The sequence below is a fragment of the Ammodytes marinus genome (genome assembly GCF_949987685.1).
Source record: "Ammodytes marinus genome assembly, chromosome: 19".
NCBI classification, from domain to species: Eukaryota; Metazoa; Chordata; class Actinopteri; order Uranoscopiformes; family Ammodytidae; genus Ammodytes; species Ammodytes marinus.
This window is the reverse complement of record NC_137223.1, coordinates 5,371,401-5,386,718: the sequence shown is the minus strand read 5'-3', so window position 1 is coordinate 5,386,718 and position 15,318 is coordinate 5,371,401. Positions and strand designations below refer to the sequence as shown.

Genomic DNA, 15,318 nt, shown 5'->3' with positions numbered 1-15,318 from the left:
AGTAACCTTATAGGTTACACAATCATGTGACACGAATATACATGTTTTAATAACAATCTCATTACACTTCTACTGGCTCTTGGTATTCTTAGCATTATTTTATTTTAAATCAGGTCTAGCTGAAAGCACCATAACAGTCAGGGGGAGGCTTGTAGTACCTTTCTTTGACAGCATGTGTTACGTTGTAAACTATGGATAATATAAAAATAAACAAGGTGATGCTAATCATGTTTTACCATGCTAAATTCTTATAATGGCAATCTCCCCTGAAGTGCATAATTATGAAACTCATCTGATCACAATACTTTGGCAATGTTACTGCAATTCTTTAACTACACCAAGCTCACAATACTATCACTTTAACCCTGTAACACCATTTACTAGATACACAGGAGGTGACCAACACACATATTACTAAGAGTAAAACGTTAATTTTTTTTAGAGGTATGCCCCACACATGTATAGCCTGCATTTAAATGACCATCTAATTAGTTGGCATATTGTTGTATTACAATTGAAATATTATATGAAAGGGAGAAGCTTTGCCTGTCGCGGGTCGCGGCATGTCTGTGTGCTAAAAATGATGGCGACAAACTCAAATAATCATGCTTAGTGTGTAACATGTCAGCTAGCTCGCTAAATAGCCTAGCAAGAAATGCTGATTACCCTCGCAGGTGACCAGCGCACAAACTACTGTATGATAGTATAATGGTGGGTCAGCATAACAACATACCTCTCTTATCACCGATACTCAGCTCCGCTAGTCTGCAGCCAGCTGCTTTCCTGCTCACTAACGAGGAATAATGTCCGACGAACTCGAGAATGAGCTTGAGCTGTGGACAGCTTTTTTTCCCTCCTCTGTTCGTGTGACAGGCCTCCAAATGAACCAATGAGGTGGCCGCCCCTAAACAAGCTCTTTTGATTGGTCAAGGGGACCATGTGGTTCGCCGATAGATAAAGGCTGCGCCGCGAGTGCGCCATCTGCTGGTGGACCTGTCTAACTGCACCTAAAGTACAGAATTCAAAATACAGGTCTCATTTTACAGGTGGCGTTTTGCAGATCCCTGCGGCACGAATGGGACAATATTCCGTGAGCGCACAGGAAGCGATCCACAAATGCGCAGAGCCAGTTTCACATGTAGAAATGGTTCTGTAAATGTGTAAATAAGAGTTGACATGTCTTTTTTTGTGGTGAAACTATTTGCATTAAAAAAAAAAAAAAAAATTATGCAAAATTAAAATACACATTTACAGACTAAATTCTACATATTTGCAAATCGCTTTTTCTTTGTGTGGATATAACTTTACAAAACACAATTACACACATACAAATTATTGCACTTCACATTTGTAACGCTTGTTCTACAGATCTCGGTGGTAGAAGTTGGACAAAATTATGTAAAAATGTAATGTGGCTCACAAACTCACAGGAGGCAATCCACAAATATGCAAACCCCTTCTCACAAGCAGAAACAGATCCGTAAATGCGTAAATATGACTTTGTATTTTCAGAGTAAGTTCTACATATTTGCAAGTCAAAAATTACAGGTTTGTGGATAGTGAAATACGTGTGAATCATGATACACACTTGTCAATTGTCTTCTGTGCTTTTACAAAACTGTTTTGCTTTCACAGATATTAAAGTCTAATAAACTCTTCCATAACATCTACTCTACATCTACTTTTCGTTAGCCTAATAGCATAATTGCCTCAAAGTCATATTTTAAGGGTTATAGAGTAGGGTTAAAGCTGGGGTGGAGTATTTGGGGAGAAAATGGCAGTTGGGATAGCGATTCGAATCCAAATACCTCAACCGCTCCACTTGTTCTCTTTGGTCCCTCCCTGACACGCTCTACACCAGCAAAGTGAATGGACAGTCCCAACAGCCAATGAGAACAGAGAATCGGAGCCTCGCTCTGATTGGTCAGAGTGTCAGCTCATGTTAACTTTGACCAATCAGAAATCATATACCCCAGCTTTAAGTAGATATAGAGTAGATGTAGAGTAGATGTAGAATAGAGTAGATGTAGAGTAAAAGTAGAGTAGAGTAAATGTGATTTAGGCAATTATGCTATGAGGCTAACGGAATAACACATGCTCAATCACAAAAGCACACTGGCTTCAATCTAACACATTTTCACTTTCACATTTAGGAGTAGGCCTTCCAATGGAAAATAAATGAGCAGGACTAAACAACAAACAGCTGGCAGCCCTTTTGATGTGCTTACTTCTTAACCAATCAAAGCCACTCACCTCTTGGAAGACGTTTTGTGCTGTGGCTGATGAGCTGCCGTCAAAGTTAACGCTGATGCGCTCACACCATTTCAGTAGGTCCCTGTGACACGTGACAAGGACACGTCAAGAAGAAGATCATTCAATGAAACATGGATGGATGACAACATAACTCCTGGACAATGAGCTGAGAGCACAGCCAGAGACACTTGTTATTCAGGTGCGACATGTTGTTTCACATAAAGAAGAAGGATTGGAGATCACTTAAAACACACAGACATTGTGAATGTCTGGACACACGAGGAATGATAGAGAAAGACTTTGAACAATGAACATTTAATAACCTGAGAAGTGTGTTTAATCAAAAGTGACAAAAGGAGTGGACCAGTCATGGGTCCTTTGTCATTTAACTTTTTTAAAAATGAAACATTGTACGGTTCATTTGTATGCTGATGTCACATGTCCTCTTAAAAAGGGGAATAGTTCATCTCCAGTCCCATTTTTTGTGAATTGCAGAAGACATTGATCAATCTTAAAACTGGACTGCAGATATAGATAAGTGCATCGTTTTAAATTCCACATTTTGGCCTTGAAGATCTTTTCATATCCTGGCGTATGGCTCGACTAAAAGGCTCAGTCTCAAAGTCCATGTTGACAAACTCATCAACAAGTTCCACTCAATACTTACTTTACAGAAACAAAACACGTGTGTATTTGAACAGCAGAATGGCAATAGTGCAGTCAGCCTTTTGATCCATTTTAGATGAAATGGGAAATAGACTTGGACTTATATAGCGCTTTTTAGCCGATTTTCTCAGCCCCAAAGCGCTTTACAATTCTTACCACATTCACCCATTCATACACCGATGGCAGTAGCTGCCATGCAAGGCGCTCTCTGAACCATCGGGAGCAATTTGAGGTTCAGTGTCTTGCCCAGGGACACTTGGACATGTTGAGTCTGACCTCCCTACCCACTGCGCCACTGCAGATGATGGGGATGTTGTCTACATGCATACCTCTGCCTCTGTTTTAAAACTGGTGTTTGTGGTTAAAGAGCCCCTTTTAGAGCAAGGGGCTCTTGGGCACTCTCCCTTCTTAACTTGCCTCATTGGTGAGCGTCAGAGAATCACTCTACGCTATTAGATCACAAGGCTGGATGACCCTTAGGATGTCTCATACCAGGACTTTAATTGGGGGGGGGGGGTTTAAGGTTATGCTCCCTCCTGTTGGAATAAGCTTCAGCAGACACTGAGGCTAGGGGGCCTCATTAACTTAGTGGTTTTCTGATCACTTCTGTCTGGGCTTTTGGACAGGAAGGTAGTTGGTATTCTTAAGTTGTGGTTTAACATTAATTTGATATGTTCTTATGTTTGCTGTTGTGTTTTAGTGTAAATGTACTGTATATACTGTATGTGCCAATTAAAGAGTCTGGGATTAGTGGGTCTCCCCTCTTTAAATAGGATAAAGAAAGCATTAACTTTGGTATAGGGTTATATCATCAAGTGACAGGGTAAACAATACAAGTTAATGTCTCTTCATCAATAGCATGCACCCTGATGACCTAGACCAACACATACACACAACATGGCAGGACCAGCTATAAAGTTACATTGATCCATGAAAAGCGTGTGCTATTGAAGAGCACAGCATGGAAACTACCAACCCATTGATTTTATGGCTGGATCTTCAGCGACACCTTGTAGGGGCCAGTGAGTTCATATGGAAACTTTCCGAAGCAGGGACAGACAGAGTAATGTCCCAAAGTGAAGAGGAGTTCACAGGCCTATTGTCTGAGGACAATGCTCTCTAGTATCCAGCCCCCCTCATGAGGACTGTCCAATCAATAATCTATCGAACAAATCAGCAACTAGTGCAAAGCTAATTAAAGTGGCAGAGGGGCTGGTATATGGTCTGACAGATGGGCCTAAAGCTTTCTATGTATGTTTGCTCCCTGGTAGTCAAACGGTGAAAAATGGCTGCTGCTGCTTGGGATTTGGGAACATGTCAGTTTTGTTCACAAGGTTCAGCAGGGCACGGTAACCCTAGGTCTGGCTTGCGTTTCCACTGCAGACAGCTGCCTTACTTGGTAGGCGGGGTTTATGGCGCCCAGTGATAGCCAAGGTCAGAGTATACACAGTGCTGCTTGAAAGTATGTGAAGTTCTCCTTGAGCCATTTGGAATTGTATTTAGTTTAACCATTATTAATTCATTTTTATCAATACCAGTATTTTTATATGAAATAACAGATGTCTGTTTATCAATTCCACATTTTTTTTTTCCGGAAATCAATTGTTAAAACAAATGATTTGCCAAATTTTGTATGTGCAACAGTGTGTGAACCCTGAGCTGCATTGCTTAAATGGAGCAGGTAAACACAATCAGGTTGGCCAAACTGAGTGATGAAATGGACCAATGTAATGAGAGATCTTTAGGGAAGAAATTGGGCGGCACTAGATAAAACAGATCAAACCAGGTCAGTTTAGGCTCACCAAAGTGAACCATACAGGTCAGACATGCCAAAAGGGAAAGAAAATCTCAGAGGATCTCAGGAAGAGTTATGATGTTGCACATTTGTCTGGGGACAGCTATAAATACATTTAAAAGATTGAGCTCCATCGGTCCACCGTGAGGCAAATCATCTACAAATGGAGAGCTTTAAGAGTGACTGAACATCTGCCTAGAAGTGGACTTCCTTCAAAAAATATCCCCAAGCGCCACAAGAAAGGTGATTTTCCAGTTAAAAGCCAACCCAAACATTACATCTAGTGATTTTCAGACCTCTCTTGCACCATCTGGGACAGATGTGCATGGTTCCACAATAAGAAGAAAACTCAGTCAACATGGCTTTCATGGGAGGGTTGCTGAAGAAGCCTCTTCTCTCAAAAAAAGAACAAAACTGCTTTTCACAACTTTGGGGTCTGGTTGACTTCTGGAAGTCTATTCTGTGGACAGATTAGTCCAAAATTTAACTGTTTGGTCAACTCTGCCTACCACCAAAAGAACCTTCTCCCAAGTGAAGAATAGTGGTGGCAAATGGTCTGCAAATCTCCAGATGTAATGTTTGGGTTGGCCTTTACCAGAAAAATAACTTTTCTTATGGCGCTTGTGGATACTTTTAAGGAAGTCCACTTCTAGGGAGATGTTCAGTCACTCTTAAAGCTCTCCATTTGTAGATGATTTGCCTCCCCTCACGGTGAACTTTTTTTAAATTAATTTATAGCTGTCCCCAGACAAATGTGCAACATCATAACTCTTGGGGCGACTGTGGCTCAGGTGGTTAAGCTGGTTGGCCAATGATCCTAGGGTTGGCGGTTCGATCCCAGCCCGGCCACTTGTGTCATGGTCGTTGTGTCCCTGGGCAAGACACTTCACCCACCTTGCCTCGTGTGAATGTGTATGACTGCTGTATGTTTGAGGTGGTGGTCGGAGGGGCCGATGGCGCTAAATGGCAGCCTCGCTTCTGTCAGTCTGCCCCAGGGCAGCTGTGGCTACTATGGTAGTTTACCACCACCGGTATGACTGTGTGTGAACGAATTGTCTGGAACCCTGTAAAGCGCTTTGAGTATCATGAAAGGCGCTATATAAATCCAAGCAATTATTAATTATTATTATTATTCCTGAGATCATCTTAGATGTTCTTTCCTCTTGGCATGTCTGACCTGTATGGGTTCACTTTGGTGAGCCTAAACTGACCTGGTTTGATCTCCGTTTTATTTAGTGCCGCCCAATTTCTTACCTAAAGATCTCTCATTACATTGGTCCATTTCATCACTCAATTTGTCCAACCTGATTGTGTTTACCTGCTCCATTTAAGAAATGCACCTCAGGGTTCACAAACTTTTGCACATACAAAAGTTGGAAAATCATTTGTTTTATTTGTTTTAAAAATTGATTTCCAGAAAAGAAAAGTGTGGAATTGATAAACAGACATCTGTTGTTTCATATAAAGATACTGGTAGTGATAAAAATGAATTAATAATGGTTTAACTCAATAAAACTCCAAACGGCTCAAGGGGTTCACAAACTTTCAAGCAGCACTGTACATTCTATGGGTCAGAGCCATTGAACGGTTATGCGGCAGCTACGTAACTATGGTGACATCATAGCAGTGGGACACAGTGTAGCCAGCTGATTATTTCAATGCAGAGGAAACATGATAAACAAAGAGGTGCACACTCTAAACCTTTTTTTCTCTAAACACAAGAGTCTTCACTCTTGCCAAGGAGACTACACACATCGGTTTATCTCTTGCACGGAAATGATGATTCTGTCGACCAATCAAGGGGATGGGGTGTGTAGCTCCACCCTTTAGGGACCCTTTGGGGTGGCTTGGTACCCCAGCGAAGGGGTGACAAATATAGGTGTGCCACGGTTAGCTTATTTTGGTACCATTTCCAACTTTTGACAGTGGAAATGCAAGTAAATGTGTGCCGCAGCGCACCAAAGTGAACTGCTCAGTGGAAACGAGTGGTTCAGCTTCATTGACATGTCGAGACACAGTTGAGTAAAGGGAGCGTGGAGAAAGCAGCGGGGCTCACCTCAGAGACAGGGCCCGTCCCTCCAGTGGGGAGCCTCTGTCTTCAGGCTGCTCCTCTGGGACAAGGAGGCTGCTGGGCTCCAGGGCACAGTGTCTGTCCCCGGTCAGCTGGCAGTAGATATCCAGGAGTCGGTCTGACACCACGGTCAGCTTAGGATACCTGCTGATCAGCACCTACACACACACACACACACACACACACACACACACACACACACACACACACACACACACACACACACACACACACACACACACACACACACACACACACACACACACACACACACACACACACACACACACACACACACACACACACACAAACGATATGAACAGTTTGAGAATTCTTCATATTCAAGCTGCAAGGTGGTTTATTTATAAATATAAAGTAAAATGCTAAATAAAATATAATAATTACCGTATTTTCCGCACTATAAGCCGCAGTGGACTATAAGCCGCAGGTGTCTTAATGTTTAATTACCATATGTAAGAGTTTGTGCACAGAGGGGATTGTCGGGAAAGAGATGGCTGCTCGAGGAAGCGCCCATTTATTAACATTTCAACAAACAAGTTGCATATTTGCATAACGTATTCAAGTGTTACCATTTAGTGCAATAGTAGCTACTAGCTACAGAACATATACTGTGCTGTGTCATTATCATATTATTAGCCGCACCGTTATATAAGCCGCAGGGTCGAAAAATGGGGAAAAAAGGCGTGGCTTATAGTCCCAAAATGACGGTAAATGTATACGAAATAGGGTAAATTAATAAATCAGTATTTATACAGTTAATAGGAAACTAGAAAGTACATTTAAATGTGATCAGGATACAATAATATATGCGCTGCCCCCCCGCCCACACAGATGCTTTCAATTAGCGGTACTCTGATTAAGCGGGCTGAAGGTGGGTGCAGGACATTTCATGAGGGGGACAAACCCTGTGTTCTAATAAGGGAATGAGAAAGGGAGTTGTTCTTTGGAGAGGTGGACTATACTGTGGGTGTTCAGAAAGCCAACGTCACTCACCTTCTTCAGCTCCTCTCGCGTCATGTTTCCCATCTGCAGCTTGGTCCAGTACTTGTCCAGCAGCGCAGCGTGAGAGTTCTGTGGTTTGTGCCAAATGCCTCCGCTGTAGTACATCCTATAATACACACACACACACACACACACACACGTTTGGATTGGTACCTTTGTTTCATTAAAAAACGATCTTCCACTTCAAAAAGGGGATCTAAGGGGTCCACTTGGAACAGTCTCCCAACAGATCTAATAACCAATAATGATTTCCAAGCTTTATCCCGTCTGACAAAGGTTTGGCTGCTCACACAACAGACCGGCACACACTTATAGAATTGTGTGCTACTAGGATAGGGGTATATGTTGTATAAAATATGTCATGTAGTGTTTTTTTTTAACTTTGTTTGATCCTATGTATTTATATCATTGTATCTTGTTATCCTTAATGTTTAATCCCATGTCTAGATATTATTGTGTCTTGTTTAGTTTAGTAGTTGTTGTTCTTCTTACCTGCCCAGGGACTACAGGTGGATAAATAGCAGTTTGCTAAAACCTGGTACAATGCATCTCTCCTTGCTCTAAACAAGGTTAATCTTTCTTTTGTACACTGTCCCTGTTCAAATAAAGTTACATTACATTACTTTCTCAACTTGTCTTTTTTCCAGTGAGCAATCGACCAGCTTCTGTCACTGTTATGTGTGTGTACAGGCGAGTGGGTGCTGCAAGCGTATGACAAATTGGGCCACATGATTGGACATTTCAAGTGGAGACGTGCTTATAGCCTTAACGTCGAGATCAAGGCTTTGCCCCATTTCAACTCTGTCTCTCCGAACTGTCATCAAATGCATGAAAAATACCCGCCAAAAATTGTTTAAAAATAAAAATAAAAATAAAAATACATATCACAACGATAAAGTTGTCTAAACATCAAGCGTTGCTGAAATGTTGACCATGTTCAGACTCTCTCCCTTCTTTACGCAGCCTGGAAGTAGGTGAAGTTGTGTCAGAAATAGTCTGGCTAACTGGTTATAGACAACTAGTATCCCACTGTAGCCTAGCGTTGATTAACGGTGTCTGCCGGCACCTTTTATAATAGGTTCAGGGTTGGCACCAAATTGCCACTATTCTGAAAGGACACGTTGCTGCTTCCTGGGCTTAGCGCCGCCCAAGACGATTGTGATTGGTTTAAAAGAAATCAAAACAGGACAGCCCAGTTTTCGCCCAAATACTTGAAACTAAATAGCGTCTGTCCCGAGCATACTACACACACACACACACACACACACACACACACACACACTCAATGTCAAACTAGCAAAGTACATTTAGAATTAAATGATGCCAATACCTTCTTGTTGCAAAGAACTGAAACCCAGGAGCAACATCAATGCAATCCTCCCGGCCTGGAATCACCAGCTTCTTGTTCTCCATCAAAGGCAGCAGCACAGAAATCTAGAAGAACAACATCTCAGTCCAGCTGTGGTTTGCGATCAGTGTGTGTGTGTGTGTGTGTGTGTGTGTGTGTGTGTGTGTGTGTGTGTGTGTGTGTGTGTGTGTGTGTATATATATATATATATATATATATATATATATATATATGTGGAGATATAAACCAATTTTTTACAAAAAGTGATTTTGACAACAAGCGTTCTCCAGAATCACTGACTACACCTTTAAGAAGTGTTAGTACTTTAATTCTTGTCATCGACAGTCTATTCATGTACAGAGGAACTGAAAAGATTAGTTCTGGAAAATTTGAACTCACCACATCCAGGGGGGCGTGGTCAATGTCCTCCAATAGGATCCACTGGCCTTTAGATATAGCTTGTGTTAGCGTTCCCGGCTGCCACACAAACTTCCCTGGTATGTCAGTACAACGGTACATCCCCAGCAGCATCTGTGAAACAACAGAACACATTCGCAAAACTGCCTTCCATCTAACCACCACACTGAATATCAAAGAGCTACCACCGTGACTTATCTCGGAACTTCCATTAAGTTGGGACATGTTTTAAAAGAATCATCATGATCAAAAGGAAAAGAGGCTTTAAAACACTGTATCCTACAATTCCCATCATACAACACTGCATAGTCTTTAATAAGACCCTGACTGCTTTCTAAATGCCCACTTCTTTCAAACCTCACAGCTCCAGTTTGCATTGCAGTCTTTCTGGTAAAAAAAAAAAAAAGGGTTTTCCGGTCTGCCTGCCCTGCCGTAAATCATTTTGTAAGGGAGATTGGACCCGAGAAAAGTATAATAACAATATAAAAATGGCATTATTTTCACTGATAGCCTAGTTTGCTGTCAACACAGCTCAATAATTTCATGATCCCTGATGGATCATGAGACTGTTTCGCTAACGTTTAAAAGTTTGTCATAGGAAGTTTAAGTAGGACAAAGTAACACTGCTGTGTGTAGAAGTTGGTGGAGTGTTCCTTTAATCACATTTAGAAGGTCTGAATTATGTCTCACCTTGCTGTCGGTTTGATCCCCGAGCTGGACCTTGAGGATCTCTGTGGCGTTGGTATGTCCTGTGACGGCGGCCAAGAACTCCACCAGGGCCGTTTTACCACATCCGATTGGCCCCTCCAGCAGCAAGGGCTTCTGGGAGGCCACGGCCAGGGCCAGTCTTCTCAGGTTACGACAGGTCGAGTCCACCAGCACCAGATCTTTGGGGTTCATCTGCAAAAAACGGAGATCCACGTTAGGACAAACATGATCCACAGGTTTGGCAGATAATACAGTAAAATGGTAAATGGACTTGACTTATATAGCGCTTTTTAGCCGATTTTCTCAGCCCCAAAGCGCTTTACATTTCTTACCACATTCACCCATTCATACACACACACTCATACACCGATGGCAGTAGCTGCCATGCAAGGCGCCCTCTGAACCATCGGGAGCAATGTGGGGTTCAGTGTCTTGCCCAGGGACACTTGGACATGTGGCGGGGAGATGGGAGATCGAACCTCCGACCCTGCACTCCAGAGGCGACCTCCCTACCCACTTCGCCACTGCTGCCCCGTAAGTTAGACCGTATCCAGGAGTAGTGTGTAATGTGCGCATGTTTCTAATAAACGCCTAGCTAGTTTGTTTCCTTCTTCCAGCAGCAGCACCGATGCCTGTGTCTGAAGATGCTCTTAAAGTGATGACACAACTGCTGCTTCATTGTGTATAGCATCTACAATAGAAGGCTGCAGTGTATAATGATTTACAAGGAAATGACATGCAGTGATTTGGTTGGTTTCCTTTGTTTGGAACGTATGTTGTATTGGGTTACATTGGGATCGAGCGCTGTTCAGTTAAGAACAAGTATTTATTTGGTAAAAGGTAAGTTCAGCATGATTGAAATCAATACAATGTAATGCACGATGTACATAGTAATCTTGTTAAATGTAGTATTAGGCCAGAAACTGAAACAACTAGGCTACAGTAGAAATAGTTCTTAACTGACGGTAATACTGTGTCCTGGGGGAGAGTTTGGGGAAGTTTTGGGGGAAGGGATAAAAGAGTGGGACTAGTGATGTGACAAAGCAAAAGGGCCCATACCTGTTGAGGCTGTCTGGGGAGAGTCCTGGGTAGGACCACCCCACACACGGCCACCACACTGTGGGACAGGTCCTCGGACACCACCTGGCCTCTGGTGAACTTGTTAGCTTTCTCCTGGCGCCACATGACTGAGCCCTGGTTGGCTAGCACCAGGGCCTTCTCTACCTCCAGCTGCTGGCTTTCTTCCAAAGCTCTAAACAAAAGGGACAAAGGCAAAAACATGACACACAGCTTAGAAAGAATAGTTTTCTTCCATTTTCATTTTATTTGTATCTATATACGCAAGTCATTAAAGACCTACTTCACCGGTGGACATATTAAGGTGTATTGAACTCTGAGATCCTATGTAGTATAAATAATAAAAAAATGAAATGTGAACAATTTTAGAAATTGGTTCATCCTAGCCTTAGAAAAGGCAGAAAGAGTGTTTTATGGTCTCACTGTCTAACCCTATCTTTCCCAATGTGTGACATCACACATGGTAAAATGTAGGGTTAAGTTTAATAGAACAGCTGGGCCAAGGGAAGACTGAGGGAAGAAAAACCTCATTCATTTTATTATAATAGCGATTTTATAATGATAGAACGCCGTACTCCTTTAAGAACAAGTTACAGTTACAATGGTGGCCTGATGAAGACAGGTGGGTGTAGGTGCTGGTAATTAACCAGTTACAAGGTAACCAAAATGTAAAACTCAGATTCATTCAACAAACTTTAAATACATGGTTTTAAATTCAAGCACTATTCCTGCACTTTCAAAATAAAAGTTAACCTGATTCAAAGGCCCTGAAGCCTAAAATATATAAATGGGGACAAAAAACTGCTTATGATTTCATACTGCCCCATCTGTTACATGGAAGGGTGTTCATACAATGTCATTTGGCAATCACCTCCTAAAGCTATTGAAGAAAAACACATGGATATTTTATGTAAAAATATTAATAACATAAATAAATAAATGAATGAACATCTTGTGAACATCTTAGGTGACATTACCGACAGGTTTCAAAGGCACTGATACAAGAGGCCATCACCACAAGACACTGGGATATAACAATAGATAGGAACAACTCATTGACTTACTTCATCTTCATGTGCAGGATCTCATCACTTGAGAGCACCTTTCTCAGAAAGATGGTTTTCTGATTGTCCGTCATGTTAGAGACCACCGCTAAACAGTGTGCAGTGTACCTGGGAGAGACAAGGGGAACATGCAGTGTGTTCACCAAACTCAGAGCAAAGAAATGCTGCAAAAAGCCATTCAACAATATTAAGAGTGTTGTAACAGCTTAACGTACACACAAGAACAGAGGGTCTGAAATGAAAAACTGTGGGGAAATATTTTAGAACAGAATAGAATAGAAAATATACTGTATCTGTGTTGTCCGACAGGGTGGACATTTTTCTTCCTCAATAGGATTGTAAAGGCCAGGACACACCAATCCGACTACCCAAAAATCGCGACTGCCGATCCAGGGAGCTCCAGTCTTCCCGTCGCGGCCGAAAAAGTGCAAAGAACACACCAAACCGACTGCTGACTTTCCGTACGCTCTGCGCTTGCGCGGGACGTAATGTCTCCATAACAGCAGGCGGCGCTAATCTGTATTGTGGCCCGAAAAAATACGGAAGCCGGAAATGATGGGACAGCTCTCTAGACCATAAACATAGATATAAATACGTATTTATATTTATGGACCATAAAGAGCACCATTATTAGCAGAAAGTGTCGAGCATGGTGTCGAGCAGTCAACAAGGGTTGATGTACGTGAGTACTCGCTGAACGAAACAAACAAACACATTAAAACGATGGCTAACTGTTGTTAGCTGTTTGTGCTACCCGCCTCACTTCCAGGCTTCACTGATTCGCTAGCCCTCCACCAATCAAATTGCTCCAACTGAAAGACTGTCCGCCGCCATGTTCAATCGGCTCAAAAGAAGCCCGTCGACATCTACTACGACCGATTTCACGGCACACACCAAACAGATTTGTGTCCCCGACCCCTCCCGACTCTACGACGGTGATTATCGGGCCGGTGTGTCCTGGCCTTAAAGGGATGTTTAGCAGTATGTATACTGCTTCAGTAAGTCCTTACGAGGACTGTTTAGGAGAGTGGGTAGAAAGTGTGGTTCTAGTGGTAGATTGAGGCCCTCTGGGGGATCCTTCACCACTAAGGAATAGGCTTAGCTATGGCAAACACGCACTAGATTGATCCAAACCACGGGACTGACCCCCCTGGTCAGATCGGCATAGTCCTCTCCAAATATGCCAAGAACGCACGGAACGGACACCGTGTCTGTAAGCGCTACTGTTCTGTTGATGCAAAAGGAAGCGGGCAAAATGCTACCAGATCCATAAGCATTGATGTAAAACTAGCCTGGAAAGGCATTATGTTGGCTGATGAGCATAGCACAACAGTGTTGCATTATGTTGGCTGATGAGCATAGCACAACAGTGTTGCATTATGTTGGCTGATGAGCATACTGTTGGACAACCGTGTTGCAGCAACAGCGTGGCGGTCGAACAAGTCACATGATGGCTCCACCGACTCTCTTCACAGGGATACATATTTCAACTTGACCGTATCAACAGGCCTGAGTAAGTGGCCCCCAGAGCCCCAGCAGCGCTACTCAATCCCAGCGCGTTAAACCTTGCCTCATGCAGAGAACGGGTAGATAAAGCCCCGGCACTCTGTATCATCTCCACCTCTAAAGGCAAACCCTCGCTTGGCAGACACACCCGTTCATAAACTGCCACCAGCTTCGACTTGTGCGTGGAATGGAAGAAAATCTCTCCTGTCGCCTGGCTAGGAGAGCACCCATGCAATGGGTCCCGCGTGTCATAGCAAACAGGTCCACGAACCACGTCTGTGATGGACAATACAGCGCTACCACGATGATTTGAAAGCTGGCTGTAGTGACGCCATGATACTGTCATACTTCAGAATGGATATAAAAGACTTCTCAACATATGAAAAGTGACAGCTGCGCTAACTTGATGATGTAAAGCCAATAGTTTTACCGTTGATACATTTTCCTTTGGAAGAATATAATAGCAAAGTCATAACTAAGACTATGTGCACGATGACGCTGTATACATCTACTTAAAAAGGTATTGCACCCAGATTACCCTTGCAGTGGAACTAGGAAAGTTGTGAGCGTGTGACCTTGATTAATGCACGTGCATTTCAATGAGCAGGGCCTCCGAATTGGAAATACAATTTTGTGAATAAAAGACAAAAAAATACTGTATAATGTTGAGAATAAACTCCATGGTTAAGACTGTGGTACAAGTTGGAAAGATGTCAACAGATTTTGAACTTATTAACACTAAGGCTGCATCTTTGCTATCAGGTACGTACCCTCGAACCATGACGTCGCTGGTGAGCAGCTGGGACACACAGGGGCTCCAGTCCCACAGCATTCGGAACTTGGAACAGTCGCTCTGCAGGAAGCGTAGTGTGGCTCCCATCAGGTCCCTCAGCTTCATCCTGCGGGGGCCGTACTGCACCGCCGAGGCCTCCTCACTGGTGAACAGCAGCCTCTGGAACACTGGGGGGGCGTCATTGAAGTACCTCGCAGCAAACCTGACGTGGGGAGAAAGAAATTGATTTTTTTTTTTCCTTTTTTTGATATACAGGGCCCGCATTCTAACCTAATGTTGCTCCCTTATAGTGAAAGGCAGCTTCTGATTGGTTCATGTAGGGGTCAATCTAGCCTCACAAGCTTATTCGTCTATTCATGTTGATGTCAATGACTACAAAAAACTCATCAGGGGCTTCCTTCTACTAATGGGTGGAAAGTGGTGAGGGCCCAGTCTGACTGGCTAGATTGACGCCTACATGAACCAATCAGGGGCTGCCTTCCACTGACAGAGATTGGAGACAGTCCAGACTGATCTGCAGGAGTGAATGCCAATGTGAAGCTTGCGAGAGATCAAGGCGGGTCTCAACAGGCTGCAAGTAAATCTGTTACTGTGTTG

The 15,318-nt window shown here is 42.9% G+C and overlaps 1 protein-coding gene across 3 annotated transcripts in view; it reads right to left on the bottom strand.

Moving 5' to 3' along the window:
* Positions 1–15,318, bottom strand: part of mdn1 (midasin AAA ATPase 1) — a 116,216-nt gene that overhangs the window by 99,956 nt on the left and 942 nt on the right. For all 3 annotated transcript variants that reach the window (XM_080048000.1, XM_080048002.1, XM_080048001.1), the window contains exons 3-11: positions 14,699–14,923; positions 12,423–12,530; positions 11,341–11,533; positions 10,264–10,473; positions 9,556–9,687; positions 9,139–9,242; positions 7,800–7,914; positions 6,771–6,943; positions 2,254–2,335 (exon numbers count right to left, since the gene is read on the bottom strand). In XM_080048000.1, the coding sequence (XP_079904126.1) occupies positions 2,254–2,335; positions 6,771–6,943; positions 7,800–7,914; positions 9,139–9,242; positions 9,556–9,687; positions 10,264–10,473; positions 11,341–11,533; positions 12,423–12,530; positions 14,699–14,923 (1,342 nt within the window). The remainder of the gene's footprint in view (positions 1–2,253; positions 2,336–6,770; positions 6,944–7,799; positions 7,915–9,138; positions 9,243–9,555; positions 9,688–10,263; positions 10,474–11,340; positions 11,534–12,422; positions 12,531–14,698; positions 14,924–15,318) is intronic.